Raw genomic sequence first — 22,264 nt, 5'->3', positions numbered from 1 at the left:
AATAAGAAAAAAAATTATAATAAAAAGTTCTTTATGTTCGGGTGAAAGATTGAATTTTAGTTTCTATTTGATGGGTTTGGAAAGTCAACAGTTTTGAGTTATTGTTCTAACGAAACCTTCAGCCAAAGCTTTAATGTGAGTTCACTGCTGTTTTGTGAAGAAGTGTGTGTGTGTGTGTGTGTGTGTGTATATATGTATTTTTCTTTTTTTTCCTCCCTGGGAGTAGAGCTTTATTTGGTACAGCCTGTGTATTGTTCATAGAAATAAACTGATGCTTAAGCAATTGACACTTGTTATGTGCCTGAGCTATGTGCAATACTGGTAATTTACATCAAATGTCCTTGTATCTTTATTAATAAAGCATGATAAATTCTGGCCATGCATTTCCTTTTTTTTTATGGTGTTTAATTTGGGGAAATGACTCAACAGGGACAATTGTTTCGTAAGACTTCTGTAAAAATGCTAGCGAAGACCGGGCGAGCCCAAGTTTTCTTCATTTGCACAAGATGCTCACATGAATTAATAAAAAGCAAAACTATCGAAGCAGAGTGCAACGAAGCGGCGTTCTCATGACAGCTCAGCTTACGTAAGAGCTTTTCTGGCCTGTGTTTGCAGACGTCCCTTGGGTTGTGGAGCTGACAATGTGAAGTGCATTAGATCCACTTAACTGAGATCCCTCAGAAGCTGTAAAATGTCATCTGTGCTTTTTTTTTATACCAGTGAAAACTGGGTCAGTGCCAGAGCAAATGTTTGCCTGCAAAAACGACCAATGCTGTTAGTCATTACATAACATATTCCCTCTTTCACTGAAAATTGGGTGTGGGGAAAAAAAGTTCATTAAGTCTGAATGAACTTGGCATCTTTGCCATGATTATATCCCACACAGCCATATAGCGATGTGTCTTAAATTGCATAACCGTGACCTCGGTTCAAAAAGGATCAGACCAGTGAGTCGTCGGATGCTGTAATCCCCGCACTACGTGGTCTGTGGATGCTGGAGTGGGAGGCAGTGGTTGTAAGTGGAACCAGCTGAGAACACACCAGTCTTGCACTATCAGTATTCTCAGTCTTCCAGGACAATTATTCAGCCATTTAGCTCGTCCCCTTTCTGAAGACTAATGACGTGCGCTATCCGTTTTTTTGAAAGTGGGTCAGTCTCAGAGGTTTTGGCAGACAGGCTGTGGCCCCTGACAGATGGGAGTGACATCATTATGAGGGTCAGATGAGTGACGGCAACGTCCTGTCAATCCAAATTAAAGGCCACATTGGTGTCGGACATCATGTTATAGTGACATGAACAAGTCTAGAGCTTACAGCTCTGTCAGGCTGTGCATGGGGGCTGTAGTGCTTCAAGCTAAATGCTAACAAGCTCACTATTAGTAGGTGTGTGTGTGTGTGTACCAAATTGAATGGCACGCCATCCAAGATATGTAGAGATATTTCAGTCTAAGTGTTTGAGTGACCGACTAAAAACCCTGGAGCCACGTCACTAGCTTAGCTGATAAAAAGCCCAAACCCTTATGTTGTACCCAGAGCAAAGCTCAATAATAATTTAATGTCACCCTTTTGTGACAACATTTCATCTAGTGTTTCCCAAATTGCACATCAGACACTTGACCATCGCGTTTCATCTCTAGGAGGTATGAATCAAATCAGTTTATTAAAAACATGTCGGACTGATACAGCAGGTGTACAATCTGCCAAATCCTTCTGGATTGATTGAGCTCGTGGTCCTCAGTTGTGCTCAATCATGATTATTATTATTTTAACATGAAGTCTTACACGTGAATGAAAAAAAAATAAAATGGGAGCGAGAAAATTGTTTTGTAAAACAGATGTGCAGAAAGACAAAACGGAAAAACCTGCAGCTTTACTCCAGGAAACATAAGTTGGACAAATAGTTTGCAGAATTCCCTTAAAAAAAACACCACCTTTCAATTAAACCTGATCATGCACTCGTCATTTAATCATTCAAGTTTCAACAGAGTGTCATTGCTTGATAACATCAACCCATCAATTAGCTCGCGAAGCTTTTACTTTTGGAATATTCAGTTTAGAAATGTGCCTCCATCGCCTCATATGAGTCATTTATCAGGAATCACAGACCAGCGACATGTTGTATCTTGTCTGCACATTTCAATTCATAAAAATGGCCTTTTTCACTTGTCATGTTTCCATGACAACAGCTTGCCTATTGGCAGTGGTGCCGATTTGTTTCCAACACTGACTGGTACATTTATTAGAACGATGCATAACAGGATGCTCAGTGAAAGCCATTTTCATCTAGTTATCGACCACGGCAGCCACTCAGAGACCACACTGCGATGGTGATCCGGGTTCCTGTGCAGCGAGAGTAACAACTATTTAGGAGCACAGTAACATTCCCACCACCTTGACAAATAATTAAAATCAAAAACCAAAAGGCAGTGATCACTGGAGTTTCTCCTTCAAAAGCTGACAAAGGAGGAGAATGAATGGCAGATCAGTAGCCATGAGATTACCATAGGAACCCACAGCTAACATTTACAGTTGGGCCAGATTCTAGTCTATGGTCCTTCATCTTTACTCATAATGAAGATCTTCAGCCTTCATTCTGACAGAGACTTCCAGTGTACGAAGGGCTGCACAGCACAGGGGGATGTCAACTATCAAGCATTCATTAGAAAAGAAAAAAGCAGTTTTCAGACAGTGAAAGACATGAATATAAAAACACAACGATCAAGCAAACCAAGCGATGTCACTGGTATACAGTGATGCTTCAAATTAATTTAACTCCTTTGTCCTTTTGAGATTATAAATACGACGAAATGTTCCTGGGAAAGAAACAAAATTAAAAAAAATGTTCTACGCAACCCGGCGGATGTTATCAGAATCTAACTGGTAACCCTCTAATGCTGCACGTAACCTTTAACCTCAGATGAACCGGATCGTATGAATATAGCTCTCCCTCGAAGACCAAAAGGAGCTCGCCACATGAACGGGGACACCAGGAGCGCTGTCTGACCTCGAGAATGATGCGTTTCACACTGCTGCAGCTGGAAAACGGACTAAAATGGCTGCTGGTGGAAACAGGGTGGAGTAGGACAGATTGCTAAGAGATAAGTAGTGAAGGGTGGTAATCCTGTTTGGTATGATGACTTCAAAGACAGAGTGACGATTGGTTCAGTGTCCTTGCCCCCCCCCCCCCCCCCCCTTTGGCTCGAACTGAGCATTTCTAATAATGTTACGAGAGCTTGACGGCAATCTTCTGATCCTTCTTCATCATCCTCTGAACATCTTTCTCCATCTTCTTCCTTTGCTGCTCCATGGACCTCTTTTCTCTCTCAGCCATCTTCTGTTGCCTGTTGGATGGGAGGAAAGGCAAATTGCAAGCAATGTCACTACAGCGCACATCAACAGACCCGAGGCCAGCTGGGAGTGAGGAAAACAACATCTTGTTACTTGCTGTGTTGTAATAATGGCCAACACTGCCACCTGCTGGTCCGTGTGTGAACCTACATCCCTCCAACACAAAAGTGAAAGGGCGCTTACAGTAGCATCATCGGTACAAAAGGTGGCCAGGATGCCCATTGTAAGTGGTCTTTTCAACGAAATCCACAAGGAGAAGAGCTGACCAAGTCCTGTGTGTTATGGTACACTGATACCAATACTGGATGTTTGCACACTGCCTTATGTGGGAAAGCTTAATAGTTGTTATTTCCCCCTTCGTCTTACGTACAAAACACACAACTCGTGCAACTGTTCCTTTAACTGGCTGGTGCATTATTAATGATGAACAGTAATGAATTTGGGCAACTGAAAAATCCGGACAAACTGGTAGTAGTGCACGTCTACATACTGTGTATAGGCGTGGAAACTTTCTTGAAATATTACCTGAGCACCACCTCCGCCTCCCACGCAGCATCAGACTCGTCCTCCCAGGCGTTTGAGTCGCCCTGCCAGGTATCCATTTCTCCCAGTTCACCCTGCACAGACACATTCACAATCATAGCCACTAAACTAAGAGCCTCTTAACTAAACAATTGTTTTGGATGTCTCCTCTAGCTGAACCAGAGATGAACTGGAAGGAGGACAATCTACAATTCATATTGTTGCATCTCTGCTAGTTCCCAATGTAATGTCCTAGTTTAGGTAATCACCACACAATCTAATGTGCAAGCGTGACAGGGAGACGAGTTAGTGATCGACCTTCTACTGTAAACATGTCCGCACACATCTGTCATGATAGTTGCTCATGAAAATAAAAGGAAAATTTTGCATTTTAAATCTCTGGTCCATTAAATAAGTGAAGTGAATTTGTTTAAAAAAAGGTTTGACTTGTCCTTTACTACGGCCTGAAAAATACCCATAAATGACCAAACAGGGTGAATAAAAAGTGATATGATGCTCTTTGCTGGAGGCTGTCTTACTAATAATGATAATTTATTATTGGATGTGTTAGGAACAGAGGACCTGCCTGACGCTTCTCGTGGTATTAAAGCTGTAACTTACTGAGGGTGGACTGAAGGTCATCATATCCTGAGAGGCTGCCAGTCTGCTGGAGAAACCTGCTGAGCCATCAGGAACCAGGTAGTTCAAAGGCTCCCGCTTCTTCAGCACTATCTGCAACATGGAAACCAGAGAGACAGCGGCTGAAACTTACACTGAAGCACTTCGTGACGCATCACAATCCCACTCGGATTCGTCTAATACATATGCAGATACGCTATGTCATGCTCTCATGCATTTATATTATATCTATATAATGTCTTGTTAGTATATGGAGCTCAGGAAAACTATTTCCAGGAAAAAAACAAGCAAAAGGTGAGGACAGGAGCACTGCAATCGGTCGGCTGATATTCCTGTTACCCACTGGTCTAACCTCATATTTCAATAACGGTTCTAGAAACAGAAAATGCAAGTTTAGTGCATCATGGTTCATGTTTTTATGCAAGTTATCATTGCAGAATCGTTTTTGTTTACCATTTACTTCTTGGGAAATGTGTTATTTGCCGCCTAGCAGTGTTTTACAGGTGAAGCCTGAAACCAAGACCAACTCCACTAACAACAAATAAAACATTAACTTTAAGGAAGAACGAGCGTCTGCACTATTTCAAACAGCAAAAGCCACAAACGTATAGAGTGTGGCTACTGTTTGTGCAGTCACCCACCAACTAGATTGATGACAAGATGATGTGTCATGCTCTGGGTGGCTTATTATCACCAAAGCATTTCCTGGGAGAAACGCTGCATTGCTAGAAAGCTTACCCATACTTCTAGCATTTGTGAGTGGGCACAAACATTAGGGAGTCGTGTCTGTGTTGAATGTGCACTGTAAGTATTCCTTTCATGAAATATCTATTTTAAGATGCAATAAGTTGGAAGACCGACATGTACTGATGTCACCAGCTTGGAAAACAATGTGTTCAGGATATTCAGTGTATCATAAGTTGTGCGTTTGTTGGGTAAACTGGACCTGCTGCACTGTCTGTGGACATACCTTCTGTGTTTTCCGGATGGTGGGAGTCATGTCTTTGAAGTAGTCGGGCTCCTCGTCCATCTCGTTGCCTGTTGGGGAAACGTTTCCGTTGCCACCTTCGATCTTAATGCTCGTAGGAGCCTCTTCATCCCAAGAGCTCCATTCTTCGATCTCTGGCTGTGCAGAATAGACAATGAAAGCACTATGTGAAGTCAAGTGTGTACAAGGAATTCAAGAGCAGGAGTTTGTGTAGTTTATCAGCAAATATAGGCCAGTCTCGAATTGTTGTTGAATGATTATATCTGTAGTTTGCGCTGCCACAATATTGACTGATAGGCTCTGAAGTTCTCAGGGCCGGGTTGATTGACACGATACTGACCTGTTTTGGTACCGAGGATGAAAAATCCACTGTTGTCGGGAGAGTTATTTGATCACCGCTGAGCTTGCGACCCCTTCCGGTCCTGGAGGCATTGGAAATAGCAGCAGCAACATTGTTACCAAACACTAAGGCCAGATCGCTTTCGTGTACAGAGATTGATCCACTGACAGGGATGTAAACTCTGCCATTTACATTTTCAGCATGCATGTGACCCACAAATCAATGATCTGGTTTATGTTAAGTGCTACATATTAAAGTTAATACAATAACAGCTATTTGGTTGTGGCTCAGATGCTTGCAACACTTATCAGAGTATACTGTCAATTGTTCAAAGGTATTCGGTTAGTTTGTTTTGACGTTTTTATGTTTGCCACTAACGTGCATTGACAAGCTCTTCATAAAAGGAGAATAGTGTGTATCGGGGGTACTTTTCCAGTTGTGCTCACCTGCATATCAACCTTTTAAAGAAAGACAGTAAGGTGGCTAGACATGTGCAGATCTTGAATAGACGGAACTGAGTGATGGCCATGATGAAATTGAGCTGGTGGGAAAGGAAAGAGAAAATATTAGCATTTGGATTCGCAACCAGGACTTGTTATGCGCCAAAGCACCAGGATGTATAGTAAAGCAAGCCTCCAGTAACGCTAGACCGATTAGTATGCCGGGTAGCGTGACATTCAGAGATAGTCTGCCAGGAATCAGTCCTTATAAAGAAATGTGTAGGCGACAACGAGTCATATTATCCATCATGTGGAGAACGGAGACACTAGCATCTTATTCAAATGCTGCTTGTGGGCACACGGACACAGTTTGCTAGCTCGTAGATCGCATGCAAATGTTAACGACAGATGCAATGAACATACTTAAACACTAATATATGCAATTATACTGACAGATACGCGATTTTCACCATACAATATAAGATAGACCTACGGTTAACGTTAACTGTTCGACATAAGACAAGTTCTGCCAACATTTAGCTTATGCTAAATTAACGCAACAGCGTAAACGTTATGCCTTCACAACACATGTTTGCATTAGATTGGCTAGCCATCGTACAGACACTTACCTTGCAAAATGTCAACACGCCGTATGCAGAGCAGCTGCTTTCTTCTTGGATGGCAGAAGAGGCAAGTTCATGTATTTGCTAACCGTTGCTTGCTAGCTTAGCCCACAGAAAAACATGATATTTCTGAATCCTTTAATTGACTTCGTGAAACGACACATTGGCAATGACAAATTATACCGCTGTCATTTTAAAACCATGCATGTAACAGCTGTACACCCCAATGCGGTTTCATAACAAAACTCCTAAATTGGTGTCGTCTCTCATCTCTGTCCCATGGCTGCCATCTTTGAGCTGGGAGGAGCAGGAACCAAGGAAGCTAGAACAGGGAAGTGCAGCGTGGAGCTGCTGCATTCAGGTACTGTCGGAAAATGAGCTTGCAACAACTTTACTTAATCCCCAGAGAAAAATTAATGACAGTAAACCTTTATATTTCTGTCTGAATATTGTATACACTTTATCATTGTCATTTTAAGATGATCTTTTTTCACTTTTGTGAAATATTTTAATCTGGATAGCATTTCATGCTTCAGCTTGAAAAATACATATAAATAAAGTTATCATTATCATTGTCACACTAATAACATTATTATTGTTATCATTATTATGTTTCTAATTATGGGAGGTTCATAAAAAACAGTCACTGCTGTCATTTTTCTATTGAAAATAATTAACTTGTTCTGATAGAAATACAAAACCTGAATAATTAAATAAACCATAATATAACTATAAATATATATAATGCATTATGATAATTAATTGTAAACTATGTATTACACATATTAACATGACTTGTCTTCGTGGCTGAGGGTAAACGCTGGTTTGTAAACACAACCAACGCTGTCGTCACCACACACTATCCAATCAGCACACGACTGGGACGGAAGTGGCATATTTGAAAACTGGCAGTTGAAGGCGAGCCTTTCTTCGTACTCCACTGAAACAGGATTAATAACATCGTAAACAAGGTGGGGTATTTTTCAATAATAATATTCATTTAATGTGAATGAATATATCTTTATACGTGTTTCTCTATTCTTCTTGAGTTTGCGTAGCCCATGGCGGAACCAAGTCGCTACCGGCTAACACGCTAATCGTTAACATGTAGCTAGCTAGCTAACTGAGCTAACTCCGAGTGTAAACACGAAAGAGTAAATTCCTTTGTAAATCTAGAACGGTGTCCAATAATCTGTCTTGCATATGTCAGTGGAACTCTTCCTTGCTTCGCAGCGATTATGAATACCAGGTATTTTAAGAAAGTTAGTTAATATGTGAATAAATAAACTGTCCATAAAGCTGCACGCCATTGTGGTAACGTGCAATTTATTTATTTTAGTTCTCTTAACGTTTCTCTGTTAACCCACATCCTGGCTGATATGTTAAATGGCACTTATAATGTTAGTAGAGTGTCTTGTAGGAGTACGTCCTATTAAAAAGTTTAAGATCGTGTCATCACATCAGTAATGCACTTTGTCATACCGAGTAAGGAATCATTAAATCGTCATCCTTTAAGCGTGCTTTCTGTTCAAGACAGCATGCACATCTGGGCTCATGTAACGTGTCTGCTTCTCAATTTCAGATGGAAGAAGAGGAGCATACGGACAGGAAGCAGCGGTTTGCCATGCTTTTTCAAAAGATCAACAACATTACAAAGGATCTCCATAAAGGTAATGACCCAGTAGTCCCGTCGCTGTGAGCTCCACATGCATCAGTATCCATATGTACATACTTCATAAAATCATAATGACGCCTTGCACTTGTTACAGATGACACGGACAATATTAAACAGGTTATCGGCTCAAACTCGCCTGAGTCGTGCCTCTCATATTTGACGGACCTGGAGGAGAAAGGAGTCCCTCACTTGGATCGTAACCACCTCACCAGACTCATTGACTTTTATACCAGAGTATTCTCCAATATGCCGCTGGGAAAACACTGTCAGAATGAGAGCTATGCCCGACTGTTGGTCCGATTTGCAGAGCTAAAAGCGTGAGTAACCATGTTATTACTTCAACATACAATACCTTTATCCTTCTTCTACTTTTAATTATGTATTCATCTGTAGATTGAGTAGACCGGAATAAATATATCATTTTGAAAGTTTGGCATTTAGTCTGTTTTTCCTGTTGTTTTTTTTTAATTAGAATTCAAGATGTCAATGAGGCAGAAGCCAATTTCAACGTGGCGAGATCTCACAGCCAGAACTTTGCATTTGTTCACATCGCACATGCACAGTTTGAACATTCTCAAGGTAGGTTTGTTTGTTGGTCTTGTGCATATAAGCACATTCTCGTGACACGCTATCTGGGGTATTTCAGTGTCTGTTATATCGTCTGACCAGGCAATACAAAGAGAGGCATTTACATATTGCATAATGCCATTGAACTGGATGCCAAACCAAAGGAGCTGCTGGAGGCTGCCTTGCAAAGCATGCAGACGGGGAAAACACCATTATTCTGTTCAGAGGACAAGGAAAATGTACTACGTGAGTTTTTTTATTTTTTATTTATTCCATGGAATTACATTGTTTGACTGCTGTACGGCCGTTCAGAATACTGTTACAATGCAATATTATCAAATATATATAATAACTTCTCATTGTCTGATTTTCTCATGTTGCCGTGTTTTCTTCCTGCCAGAGTTGTCGAACAGTAATGTGCACGGTTCGGTCAAAAAGGGCTCGGTATTCCAAAAAGTATGCAGAACATCGGACGGCACAGGCGACTTGCAGCTCTCCAGTATTTTTGGTTCAGGGTAAGAATAAAAATGCCACTTTCCAGCGTTTAATAAGACCTCAGTTTGATTTGGGAGGTATTCCATCTTATGTCGATCTCTGCCCTGCAGGACGGAATCCTTCGCTGGATCATCAGATGACCAACTACCAGGCTGGAGATCTGGATCTCATTGCAAGAGAGTAGTTGGCATGGTGAGAGTTACAGTTCATCCTACTTGTGGTCTTGCACATGCTTTTTTTCCCTGTGTGATCCTTTTACTTTTTACCATGTTTTGTTTTTTTCCTTACGAAGATCGTATGAAATTCATTACAAAATAGCCCTTGAAGTTTTAAGGTTGTATGCTGTACTTTTGTACTGCAGCCAGGGAGAGTTCCCGTAGTACCTTTCTCTATCCCAGAAAAGGATGATGATGACGACGTCAATGAGAAGCCCTCAAAGAGAAATAATGCATCGATCCACACCAGCATGTCCAGGTAACTCTTTATACCAACATCTATTTGCAAATGTGCTTGATTTAATTATGTCTTGAGGAATACTGCATGAAAACACTTTTGTCGCCAAATAGAATATGATATACCTCCGGTTGCATTCTGTCAAATGGCCATCAGGGGGCGACTCCTCCAGATGGAAAAAATAAGTCTGCTTGTATATGAGAAAGATATTGATCATTGTAGATAGCAATAGATAGATATACCTGTCACTTCCCATGTTCACTTTGGATGCAAATTCTTAAATATTTCAATACAAATGTGTAATAATCTGTAAAGTTTCAAGTGTTGTATTGTGTTATTGATACTTAATTTGTTTCATTTTGTCTCAGGCAAACATCAGGTTCGAACGTGAACCCGCTATTTCGGCTATCATCTTCAAAGAGAAAAGATGTCGATCGTTTATACTATCGAGTGAGTAAAAAAAAAAAAAAAAATGAGCTACAGAATGTTTGGGTCGAGCAATATCAGAATCGTCACACGACATCGAGTTAAAGGAAGACGTGTTAAATCGCTCTCTTATATCGCTGTGTTCTCAGCCGCCAGCTGTCAGTCCCGAGCATTGCCCTTGGGAGGACCAGGCAGCGGTGGACTCCACCACCACACTCCTCCACACGCACGGCACAAGGGACGCCCCGAGAGTGGAAGGTACGGCACTGCTTGTTGAGTTGCCGATAAAACGTTCAGAGCAATGTGCATTTAGTGTTTTGACCGTTTCGATGACATTTAGTTTTTTCCCCGCCCCTGGCAGATGTGACGTTCGTCTTCGACCAGGTCGTCAATACAAATTCCCCCGAGTCGTGTTGGACATATCTGATGGACCTGGAGAAGCGAGGCAGCCCTCACACAGACATCAACCTCCTGAATAAGCTCAAGGACTGTTACTCTAAAATCTTCTCCAGGCTGCCGATAGGACAGTTCAGCAAAAACGCCAGCTACGCCAGAATACTGGTCAGATATGCAGAACTCAAGGGGTGAGGAGAAAAAAACCCCACTATGATTGTGATCAGTTTCACCGCATTTTATCTGTCAATGTGTGTAATCATGATCACTTCAAAATGCACGGTAAAATATATTTTTCAGTGTTTCACTTGAAGCTCAGACTCTACTTTTAATTATGTATTTAAGTTCACTCACTGTTCAAGATTTTTGGCAAACCTTTATTTCTGATCATTCAGACGGGACACTGTGTGAAGTATGTCAATGGGGAATTTTGTCATACTGTACGGTTATTCAATGCTCCCAGCCCAAAGCGTGGTGTGGTGGTATAGAATGAATAAAGACATTTATTTAAATGTTACCATATATCATGTCTCGCGTGTCTGGATGTGTCTGTTCTCGCTCTGTAGGTTAAAATCAGTGCAGACAGCACTTTGACCCTCTCAAAATAGAGTGTTTATTCTAACAAGCTTTGTCAACCGCTTTGTAAAGTATAATCACATTTCTGTCTTTTTTTGCAGGATTGAAGACCCAGATGAAGCCAAGGACCACTTTATAGTTGCAAGATCCAACTGTAAAGCCTTTGCCTTTGTCCACGTAGCACATGCCCAGTTTGAGCTTGCTCAAGGTACAGTGGCTTTGTGTTTTTAGTTTCCATAAATCTCATCTGACACCGACCAAATGCACAGATTAACGCAGTTATGAGTGCACGTTTAATGGAATACATGCAGGTTTACATTTAACAACATTCATATGATAAACTGTTAAATGAACTGAGTTGCTTGTACAGATGTGCCAGTGTCCTAATACTCTTACCAGCTCTGACTTTATTTTATAGAGAGGGTGACTAGACAAGTGTTGATTTTACTGAAATTTTAAAAAATGTTTTTCCGCCTTTCCTTTTAAGGTAATGTGATCAAAGCGACTTCAATTCTGCACAAAGCCCAGGCGTTAAATGCCAGGCCAGCAGAGCTCTTGGAGTTGGCCATACGTAACCTGAAAGCTGGGGAGAAACAGCTCGTGCCCCCCAGGGAGGAGGAGGAGGAACATCCCACAGGTAGAGATTAACTGAGGAGAGTTGTTGAAGTCAAAACACTGAGTTGGTGATGGTTTGTCATCATTTCTACACTCTTTTCTTGTAGATTTGCAAACATTTGGCGCGTCTTCTTGTGGGAGAAACCAGAAACTTCAGCTCCCCGGTCGGGTCCCTGTGAACCGGTCAGCCGAACAGCCTAAAGCTGCCAGCAAGGAGCCTTCATCCGAGTGGAAGATGCCAACTCTCATCAACCGGCATGTTTCTCCAGAGGTCTGCTGACATTCGTTACTGCTGTTTTCTGTGCAATGCATTTAGAGCAAATGTGTAAGATGTTTCATAAACTTTCTTACTATTGGGGACTAATGTCTACTTTCCCTTATTTGTCAGTGTTTTCTCCAAGCTTGCTGTCTCCGTTCCACTTTCTAATTCCTTTTTTTTTTTTTTTACCACTTCCCATCATTTATTTATCAACTGTAGTCTCATAAACATACCCTAGTGCTGATCAAATTCATTTTCCTCCTAGGATAAACGAACTACACCTCCTGAGCCCAGACCCGTCCCCCGTATGCGTGAGTCCCTCCCCACTCCGTCCCTCCATCTTCCTTCAAGAATGAACCCACAGACAGTCTGTCAGACACCGAACGGCTACAGGAACCCCTGTGCTAGCAGGTATTATCTTGACTCTGGTGTCTGCTGGTCTGGAACGTAATCAGTTGGCACTTCATTTGCTTTAAAAGACATTTCTTGTTTCTTTATGTGCTGCTTTCTATCATTATAAAAATGTGCTCAATAACACCTACTCCATCCCCCCCCCCCCCCCCCCCCCCCCTCCCCTCCAGCTTTATTACTCCTGTCTTAAAGAGAGGCCCTGAGATGTCTTCCTCTGCAGTGGCAGCGCACAGAACCGGACCCGTTCAGCAGCCGTGCACACCGCTAAACCAAGCGTCATGCTTCCAAACTCCGCAGGTACCACATGTTCAAGCCCTACTTTTCCTCTTATCTTGGATACTAAATTGATTTTTAGACTCCGAGGACATACTGCATGTGTCCACAACGGTTTCACGTGACACCAAACACCTGTCGGAACTGATAAGGCCACAATAACTCAGCGATCAGAAAGCTTTTTTGTGATGCTTTTTACTGTTCATACAGCAATGCATGATGAATCTGTACATGTAAAGATAGCCGTAGCTTGTCTTGCAGTATGAAACGCAGAAAGGCCGTCACAAGGAATCATTTCAAACTGTAGTGACGTGGTGTAATGACTTTAGCTTGAATTCAATTTTAGGCGTCCCTCTCGGCGTTGTCAAACGAAACCATCACCATCAAGGGCAAGCAGTTCTTCATACTCAAGATGATTGGACGTGGTGGATCTAGTAAGGTAAAAAAAAACATTAGTGGGAAATTCACATTATGTTACAGCGATCATTGGCTTTGCTTTTGCACCTCTAATCAGTGAGCGTTGTTTTTCTGCTCGTTCCAGGTCTACCAGGTCCTTGATCACAAAAAGCAGCTGTTTGCTGTGAAATACGTCGACCTCGAGGAGGCCGATGCTCAGACAATAGAGAGCTACAAAAATGAGATTGACCATCTGAACCACTTGCAGCAGTACAGCGATCAAATTATCAAGCTCTATGACTAGTAAGCACACGTCCAAAACCAACGTGTCAACGCATTGACAAGGAGACACCTTTTTAAGTCACATTTGTATACAAAATAAAGAAATATAATGGGGGATATAACCATGGCGGATGTTTATGTGTTTGCAGTGAAATAACCAACAGCTACATCTACATGCGGATGGAGTGTGGAAACTTGGATCTGAACACTTGGTTGCGAAACCGCAAGACTGTGAATCCGCTGGAGCGGAAGTTCTACTGGAAGAACATGCTGGAGGCCGTCCACACCATCCACAAACACGGTGCGCCTTCCTCCAGAGCTCGCACCGCTCTTCCCTCAATCTCGGCGGTGTTTACTAAATGGCACGCAGAAGACGATCTTCATTTCTTAACAATTCCAAATATACTGAATGTCCTCTTGTGTCTCTTTGTGCAGGCATTGTCCACAGTGACCTGAAGCCGGCAAATTTTGTCATTGTGAATGCGTCGCTGAAGTTGATTGACTTTGGCATCGCCAACAGAATCCAGCCAGATGTTACGAGCATTATGAAGGACTCGCAGGTAAGAGTGATGTCATATATATATATATACGTGCTGAGTCTCTTGCATGTGCATGTTGTGTTGACGTGCAGCACTCGTGATTAGATTAGTCTGAAAACGCATCATCGGGCTGTATTGGATCTATACTCCGGGTGGAAAGGTCTCCACCCGTGAAACGCATTGGTTGTTTGTCAAACACAGGTGGGAACCTTGAACTACATGCCCCCTGAAGCCATCAAAGACACCTCATCCCAGGCAGGAAAAGCCCGCTCAAAGGTACCAAGCTCAGTCGATTTAAACATTCGGAGCGATCCTTTCTGATTGCAGCGCTGTTGTGAAGACATTTTTTTTCTTCTTCTTTGTTTCTCCCAAAGATCAGTCCCAAAGGTGACGTGTGGTCCCTTGGCTGCATCCTGTACTGCATGACTTACGGGAAAACTCCATTCCAAAGCATCACCAATCAGATTGCCAAGCTGCACGCCATCATCGACCGGTCTCATAGGATTGAATTTCCCGACATCGCCGAGACCGATTTGCTGGATGTGTTGAAGGTGAGAGGCCGCGGCTGAACTGCATTAGTGTAGCGTGAACACAAAAGATACAAGTCAAGTGGTTAGAGTTTTTGGAGTGATGGTAAACTAGCTCATTGTGTTTCCATAATGGAGGTATCCCTGCTGGGGTTGGCCTCGTAAAGCACTTTATTGTGCTTCCACTGTAGTGACCATACACTTCTGGTAAATGGACTTGTACTTGTAGAGCTCTTTTCTAGTCTCTCAACCACTCAAGGTGCTTTAACACTTCGTGTCATTCACCCGTTCACACCCATTCAGTCACTGATGGCTGGGGCTACCATGCAAGGTGCCACCTGCCCATCAGGACTAACTAACATTCACACATCGTAGGCACAGCTACGGGAGCAATTTGGGTGTCTCGCCCCTTATGTAGTATACAGTGCCTATAACTGTAGGGTGCAGGTCAATATTTACTTTTTTATTATTAAATTAATATTGTTTATCCTATCATTAGATTTATCACTTTTACGTCAGCGTGAACTCCCGTTCACAACTAAAACGGGCTACTGTAGAAGTGCTGCTGAAGTGGTGTGAAATACAAATCAGTTGTTTTTACCTGGTTGTTTCAGAAGTGCTTGGTACGAAACCCCAGAGAGCGAATCTCTATTGCAGAGCTGCTGGAGCATCCATACCTGCAGCTGAAGCAACAAGCATCACCTGGACCAGGTAAAGACACACACACTCCATCACACACACACACACACACACACTCATCAAACTGTCTATTTGCCTGCCAACTGTGCTGTTCACCACGTGACGCTGACTCGCACTCGACTCGCCTGTTTCAGAATGTCCGAGTAACCGTGAGCTCCAGAAGATCCTCACAGACCTCGCAGCCCTGCAGTCTCCAAACAGCATCGTCCGAGCTGCTAATGTGAGATTTACCAAGGCATAAACTTTAGATCTTTGACTCCATCCACGACTTTCTTAAATAACAACTCTGCTTTCTGCTTTTCACAGAATCTGGCCAAAATGTGCAACAGCGGCAGGAAGTTGGATGTTGCAGAATGTGCAAAGTCCTCAACCTTTAACCCCTGTTAACCACTTCAGTACTGTAACTGTACTTTCTGTAAGATGTAGAACTAACAAATGTTGTGACTTTGAAACAAAATAATTATATTGCTTCATTTTTACTCCTGTCCTCTGATAATAAATGTAAGCATACACCATAGTCAAATAGAAGTGCTGTATCCTTAGGACTTGTTGATTTATTTGTCTCCGCTGAAAAGAAGGATGGGAACCTGACGAGGTACTATTGTGTGTCAGGTGCTATTTAATGCATTTCTCTGTGATAGGATTCATTATGTTGAGTTTATCAAGATAGTCACTAAATGTATATTCTCCAAAACACTCATAGTGAGACAAATGCAATGAGGACATTTTTTCTAATTGTTTTTTTTATTGTCAATAACTAAATTGTTGTGTGGCGTTTAGATTTTTTTCATAATTTTTTATTTTTCTATGGAAGTTCCAATCCTTTCCACCGTCCTGTAGTGCAGTGGTTCACAAATGGGGGTACGTGAATGAACTCCTGGGGGTACGTGAGATTTTTTTTTAAATAGATTTAAAATTAGCATCCATTCAAAAATCCTTGAAAAATAGTTATTTAATAAATATTCAATAAAATATAAGTGTAAGTTCATAAACTGAATTTTATATTCAGTAGGCTATTCAATGTCACTATCCTATGGCCTAAACAATGCAATCTTCAGTGTTGACAGTTTAATAAATCAGACACTGATGATCTTTTTTTCAATCCAAAATGCGTTGCGCTGGTTAGGGGGTACTTGGCTGAAAACATATTTCACAGGAGGTACATCACTGAAAAAAGGTTGAGAACCACTGCCCTAGTGACAATAATAAAAACAGGAGATTACATTTAACTTTCACAACATCCTTGAATTCTCCCTGAAATCTGGGGAATCATGTTATAGAGCTGAGAGCAAGTCTTTTTGGAAAGTTTATGAAACTAGTGGATCATTTTGACTGTTTTCACATTAGATGGGTAGCGGCATCATCTGGGACAGAGTGAATGCTTCTGATTAACCTTATTAAATGTAGCCATAAAGGATGATAAACTAAATGCTGTACACAATGTTTATGTAGCCATATTGTATCTAAACATGTATATTGGATGGTGAGCCACTTAAAAACATTCCATATTAGAAATGACTAATATATGGTGACGTGAGGTAAATGAAATACTCAGCATTTATAAATGCAAAGCACTTTTTTAAAAGTCATGTCATTTTTTTTTACTAGAATCACTCTGTTACCCTTGAATATTTATTTTATTTATTTATTTTGCACAATTCAAACTGAAATTTAAAATAAACAAACATAACAGAGATAAATGAATATCACAGCCTCCACCTATATAATATTATTACAAACATAAAATATGCATAAAACATTACAACAAAACAAACAAAAGAAAAAGAAACAAATAATGTAATTGTGTGCGAGTATGTGTGGATGTGAGAGTAAGCATGGGGTTGTGTTTGTTATGGGATGTTGGTTTATACACCTGCAGTAACTCATAAGTAATGGTAATGCTACAAGTCCCTATGAGTGAAACAACTATAAGTGAAACATAACAGCTAAAACATAAAAGACATGAACACTAATACATAAAAGAACTGTTACAAAACTGCAATTAGATGTTCTTTTAGGCATCTTTTGAAACATTTTATAGAGGGACATTTTTTGTTAGGTGGGAAAAGTCATTCCATAATTTGGTTCCCCTAAATCTTATTGAATATTGACGAAGATGTGAAGATTGACGAGTTGAGTATGAGTGAACCTGTGAATTGAATTTGTAGTAGCGTCTTGAAATGATCAGGAATATTCCCTTCACCTGAAAGTATCGTATATCATATAGTATTTCATATATGAAAACACAAGTTTGAGAAATATTGATGTCATAAATAGTAAGAATCTGGATTTCTAAAATAGAGGAGCAGAATATGTGTGTTGTTTTATTTGACTAAGTTTTATTTTAAAGAAGATTATAAACTTGTCTGTCTTCACAGTCTGGCATGAATGTCATTTGAATCTGTTATGGGAAAGGATGGATCTGTAACATCCACAGTTGATTAAAGAAAATGAAATCTACTCAAACTGAAGATGGATAAAACGTACATGGACGGCGCTGATGCCAACTTAACAACGTAAACACCCGAGAATGAAACTGCTGCTTGACAATGACGTGATTTGGCCACTGTTATTAAAGTGACCGTATCCAACACCGCCCTCCTTTTTGACCAATCACTATCTGCGCTTGGAGGCCGACTGGTGTAGAGAAAAAGCAACAGGAGGTCTCACTCTGACACTCTTGCCGGGGATCACAGAGTGCCGACGTTCCTTCTCTTCCGAAACTTCTCGTTCCACTTGTCGATGCTCTCTCGGCAAGATAAAAGGGATTTCTAAACCCAATCATCGCAAAATGTGCATGTACTTTTAATACAATACAATTGTATTTCAAAGATATTGAATTCAATTTAATTTGCAGAGCCCAATCAAAAAAACACGATTTGCATTAGAGGGCTTTCTATCTGTGTGATAGATGTCATGTGTACAGAATTAAATAAAATAACAATATCGTCAATCCATATGTCAGAAATGGTGCATATAATAAGAGTATTAAAAGCAGTAGGGGCACAACTATTAGTAGAAATAATAATAGAATAAAAATAATACAATAACAGCAGCTGTGGATTTAATACAATGATAATTAAAATAAAGGCAGCAATATATGTTAAAAAATATATTATTGATGGGATACAATTGTTGAATGATGACAAAATATTATTATAATTTTTTGTTTTAACCGGTACTGACATATAATTTGTGAATTTAATTTAGAGTACTGATAGAAAACCTGTATATCATGTGTCGGGTGTAAGAACGATTGTGGGCGGGGTTACGGCTAGATAGCCTCTATTGAGAGTGATCTCCTCGCTTTAATAGACGATCTTCGCGCTTTGCCCTTCCTGGTTAGTTATAACAACAGCGATGGCGGCTGCTGCACGGTTCCTCGTCCGAGGTGCACACTCGAAACTTTCCATCTCTGGCGTTGTCACCGGCGCTCAGAGCTCTTTTGCAGCCACCCTGCTGAAGCTGTCGCCGGGCTCCAGCTCCCGTACAAAAACACAACGGAGACATGTCGCGCACTTTACCTTCCAGCCTGACCCCGAACCCACACAGTATGGTGAGTGGCTGGCTAGCCGGCTAACGTTAGCTACTATTACAGGAAATACTCGTTGGAGGTTCTTCACAGTTCAACTGTTAAAAGTCAAGTGACTCGCCAGCATTGAGAACTAGATATGAAAGGGTTGTATTTGCGATATTTACTCAGCTGTCAAACCGGGAAAGAGACGCATCTGTCACGGCATTTGACCGATCTAACGCTGTGTGTAGACCGCGCTTCTCCCCGTTTCAAGATGTCAAGTTCTAGGTGAATGCGCATTTTGAGTGTCTTTGTATGACCTGTGTGAGTTGCGCGTTAGACCAGGGTTGTCTCCAAACTAGCTGCGATGTCCCAAAAACCATCAGGTTACAAACAGGTGTTCAAGGTGAGCTCAGAGGAACTTTCCCCCAGATGAATGTGACAACATCCCTCCCCTGTCAAACTCTTCACATGCATCATTCTGCACAGTGAAGCTCAACTAACGACAAGCCAAACACAGCTTTTTGACTGCAGTATTAGTAACCAGGGTGCATGCTGCCCTTTGTAGCAATGATGGTCAGCTGTGGCTGACGTCACTGTCTGTCTTCAACCGAGAATGCTGCGATTGCTGATGAGCTCCATTGCCTGGTAGAAGATTACTGCTGGCGTATTTAGTGTGTGTGTGTGTGTGTGTGTGTGTGTGTGTGTGTGTGTGTGTGTGTGTGTGTGTGTGTGTGTGTGTGTGTGTGTGTGTGTGTGTGTGTGTGTGTGTGTGTGTGTGTGGTGTGTGTGTGGTTCAGTCGACCAGGATGTTGGCACTCAACACATTGTTACTGGATGCAGTCAAACATTCTATTGGAATGTTCCTTTTCTATAACAAAGAAGTGTTTCTTTGATTGAAGGCAGTTTGCCAAATGTCCTTAATGTGCTTTCTTTCCTGCTATAACTGGTACGGTCACTTGCAGTTTGTGTCCCAACAGTGTAATTATTTTTTGGTCAAATGCAAAATAATGAATTGTTGCTTGTGTTAAGTTCTTTTTTTTTTTTAAAAACATGTGTTTTCTCTTTCTTAAAACCTTTTTAGGCCGCACCGAGAAGATGAACATGTTCCAGTCGGTTACGAGTGCTTTGGACAACACACTCGCCAGTGATCCGACAGCAGGTAGACATGTTATAGTGTTTATTAGATGGACATCTGTGAAGAGTCATCCCTTTGATCGCTTTTTAAAATCATTCTCTTAAGATGAGCCATGCAAAATGTTTTACTACGATACGATGCCTCACATTTGAAGTATTGAAAGGTTAGAGATATCTAACAAAACATTGCATCTTTTTAAAAGACTTGATTGTCCTGCTAAATGAATCTGAATCTGTGTCACAGTGGGATAACTGTGTGTCCAATGATGTATAAATCACTATACAAACAAACACTCCAAACACTAGATATAAGAAATTCTTAAAAAATATAAAAAATCTGATTCTAAGTTGGGAACTCATCACATCATTAGACTATAATGGCATTTGATGTAACCGGTTGTGGGGTCATCATGTTTTATTCATTGAAATGTTCTGATCTTAAATTGCATTCTCATAGTGATGAGTCCTCGGTGTTACTCAAACCAACGGGCCTCATGCGAGAACCGCTCGTCAAACAGATCCGTGATTAAGTGGCTGCTTGCGAGGGATTTAAGAGAAGTTGCTGCGTTCACTCATTTTCTCGTGTTTTTAATTTTCTCTTTGGTATGAACACAATTAACGGGCGGGCGAGACTTGTCCTAATAGTCATGTGCAAAGAGTCTGCTCTTATCCAAGCCTCAGTCTGTCACTAATGGAGTTATTTTATAACTTTGAAGCAATTTTGCGATGGAAAACACCATATTAATTACACTTCATGATTATGTCGACATTATCCTGTTTGACTCTGCAGTTATTTAGTTAATTATAATGTAACTCACAATTGACTATTGATGCTATTGTATGAGATCAATATGAAGATCTTAAGCAGTAAAACCGCTTCAATTCTGCACTAGTTGAAGGTTAATTTGTCTCTTTATATAATAAGGTCAGTGAGAAGTGTAACCATGGCTACCTACTTTTTTCTTTTGGATGCCTTAGCGTGTCAGTGACGTTATGACCATCAGGTGACGTAGCACGAGTTATTTTTCCCATTCCTTGAATTCAGCAAGTCCTTTAATTCCGCTGCTGACTGTGTTAAAACGTAGATTTTCCTTTATGGATCTTCTTTGGTGCCGTGTTCACGAATGAAGACGTATAGACACACATGGTCTCATTGAGGGTTAATTGTGCTTATTCACAATTCTCGTGAACATGCACTCATTTGTGCATTTATAATGTTCAGGCTGGTCCCTTTTACACAGTTATCTTAAATATAGAGTGTTAAATGAATCCGACGTGGCTCACTCGTACGAGAAAAAAGTGGGAGAAAGTTAAGATGAAAATGTTCTCGCATGATGCCCAATGTGTTATGAGTTCTTCATGAAGGGTGGGTTTGTAGCTCGATCAGTTCTCTTTGTAAAAATATAATCATCATTTTTAACTCGTTTACTTCTTTATTCTGTTGTTAAATGCTGGAGGAGAGAACCCGACATGCTGTGACTGCCTGTGTTGTGTGTTTCCCTGCAGTCATCTTCGGGGAAGACGTTGCCTTCGGGGGAGTGTTCCGATGCACAGTGGGTCTGAGAGACAAATATGGTGAGATGATCCGTTCTCTGCCCGCATTAGAAGAGATCGCCACTAGGTGGCAGCAGAGGACTGTGGACGCTCTCGCCTACTTCCTCTCTTGCAAGGTCATATTCCTGTTCACTGTTCACCTCGAGGACCAGAAGCATCCGTTTGCACTTATTTGTCTGTTGTAGCAGAGGAGCCTGACAAACGAGACACCGTGAGCTGGTGAGGAATGTCGTTGCCCACGTCTGAGTTTGTTTTTAGGAAACTGCTCCTTTTACTCTGGTGTTCAAATGTGACTCGAGACGTTGCTAAAATCAGGCCCATCGAACTAGTTTGCGTGAATCAAGTGTTCCCTTTTAACATGCCTCATGTGAATATAAGTCTGTTAAAGATTAAATCAGCTCTGAGTTACATACAGAAAAGACTGCTCAGCTCTCCATGGACTCATTCTTTCCAGCAGGTAGCAGTCGTGGTACATGTTGGCTTATTACAGATGTATCAGAGTTGGCTCATGTGTCGGCTAACGAGTGGCAGGAAACGGCAGTGCAGACGTGCCCGAGATGTGTTTGAGTTCAT

At 41.2% G+C, this 22,264-nt stretch overlaps 3 protein-coding genes across 4 annotated transcripts in view; 2 read left to right on the top strand and 1 right to left on the bottom strand.

Moving 5' to 3' along the window:
• Window positions 1–3,198: 3,198 nt before the first annotated feature.
• ebag9 (estrogen receptor binding site associated antigen 9) lies at window positions 3,199–7,189 on the bottom strand. Its single transcript, XM_079165559.1, has 7 exons — window positions 6,907–7,189; window positions 6,284–6,378; window positions 5,838–5,919; window positions 5,480–5,635; window positions 4,492–4,602; window positions 3,874–3,965; window positions 3,199–3,341 (listed from the first exon to the last, which is right to left on the bottom strand). Exons 2-7 carry the CDS (start codon window positions 6,364–6,366, stop codon window positions 3,224–3,226), a joined length of 642 nt encoding a protein of 213 aa, XP_079021685.1. The 5' UTR covers window positions 6,367–6,378; window positions 6,907–7,189; the 3' UTR covers window positions 3,199–3,223.
• A 618-nt stretch (window positions 7,190–7,807) lies between these two features.
• On the top strand, window positions 7,808–16,011 carry ttk (ttk protein kinase). Of its 2 annotated transcripts, none has more exons than XM_079165497.1 (25): window positions 7,808–7,871; window positions 8,483–8,570; window positions 8,670–8,892; window positions 9,048–9,154; window positions 9,245–9,388; window positions 9,543–9,657; window positions 9,748–9,829; window positions 9,999–10,111; window positions 10,459–10,540; window positions 10,666–10,774; window positions 10,878–11,100; window positions 11,587–11,693; window positions 11,973–12,122; window positions 12,208–12,371; window positions 12,625–12,770; window positions 12,941–13,067; window positions 13,390–13,482; window positions 13,585–13,742; window positions 13,871–14,022; window positions 14,157–14,281; window positions 14,462–14,536; window positions 14,635–14,811; window positions 15,405–15,498; window positions 15,621–15,706; window positions 15,793–16,011. In XM_079165497.1, the coding sequence occupies exons 2-25, from the start codon at window positions 8,483–8,485 to the stop codon at window positions 15,871–15,873; spliced, it is 3,021 nt and encodes a 1,006-aa protein (XP_079021623.1). In that variant the 5' UTR covers window positions 7,808–7,871; the 3' UTR covers window positions 15,874–16,011. The 2 variants fall into 2 exon arrangements, with proteins under 2 accessions (XP_079021623.1, XP_079021622.1); XM_079165496.1 differs by having other exon boundaries at window positions 15,402–15,498.
• Window positions 16,012–18,837: 2,826 nt separating this feature from the next.
• The window catches only part of bckdhb (branched chain keto acid dehydrogenase E1 subunit beta), a 46,340-nt gene continuing 42,913 nt past the window's right edge, over window positions 18,838–22,264 (top strand). Inside the window, exons 1-3 of the mRNA XM_079165347.1 lie at window positions 18,838–19,042; window positions 20,085–20,162; window positions 21,644–21,712. Of these exons, the coding sequence (XP_079021473.1) occupies window positions 18,847–19,042; window positions 20,085–20,162; window positions 21,644–21,712 (343 nt within the window). The 5' untranslated portion in view covers window positions 18,838–18,846. The remainder of the gene's footprint in view (window positions 19,043–20,084; window positions 20,163–21,643; window positions 21,713–22,264) is intronic.

This window comes from Pholis gunnellus, assembly GCF_910591455.1.
Source record: "Pholis gunnellus genome assembly, chromosome: 8".
In the NCBI taxonomy this organism is placed as follows: domain Eukaryota; kingdom Metazoa; phylum Chordata; class Actinopteri; order Perciformes; family Pholidae; genus Pholis; species Pholis gunnellus.
The sequence above is the reverse complement of the archived record's forward strand: the minus strand, read 5'-3'. Positions and strand labels throughout refer to the sequence as shown.

Excerpts from the sequence above, each read along its gene's own strand:
- ttk (XM_079165496.1), top strand. The coding sequence starts at position 8,483 with ATGGAAGAAGAGGAGCATACGGACAGGAAGCAGCGGTTTGCCATGCTT. Across the intron at positions 9,155-9,244 it reads ACAGTTTGAACATTCTCAAG|GCAATACAAAGAGAGGCATT; the intron begins GTAGGTTTGTTT and ends TCGTCTGACCAG. Across the intron at positions 13,068-13,389 it reads CATGCTTCCAAACTCCGCAG|GCGTCCCTCTCGGCGTTGTC; the intron begins GTACCACATGTT and ends ATTCAATTTTAG.
- ebag9 (XM_079165559.1), bottom strand. The coding sequence starts at position 6,366 with ATGGCCATCACTCAGTTCCGTCTATTCAAGATCTGCACATGTCTAGCC. Across the intron at positions 4,603-5,479 it reads CCATCCGGAAAACACAGAAG|ATAGTGCTGAAGAAGCGGGA; the intron begins GTATGTCCACAG and ends TCCATGTTGCAG. Across the intron at positions 3,966-4,491 it reads TGACCTTCAGTCCACCCTCA|GGTGAACTGGGAGAAATGGA; the intron begins GTAAGTTACAGC and ends GTGTCTGTGCAG.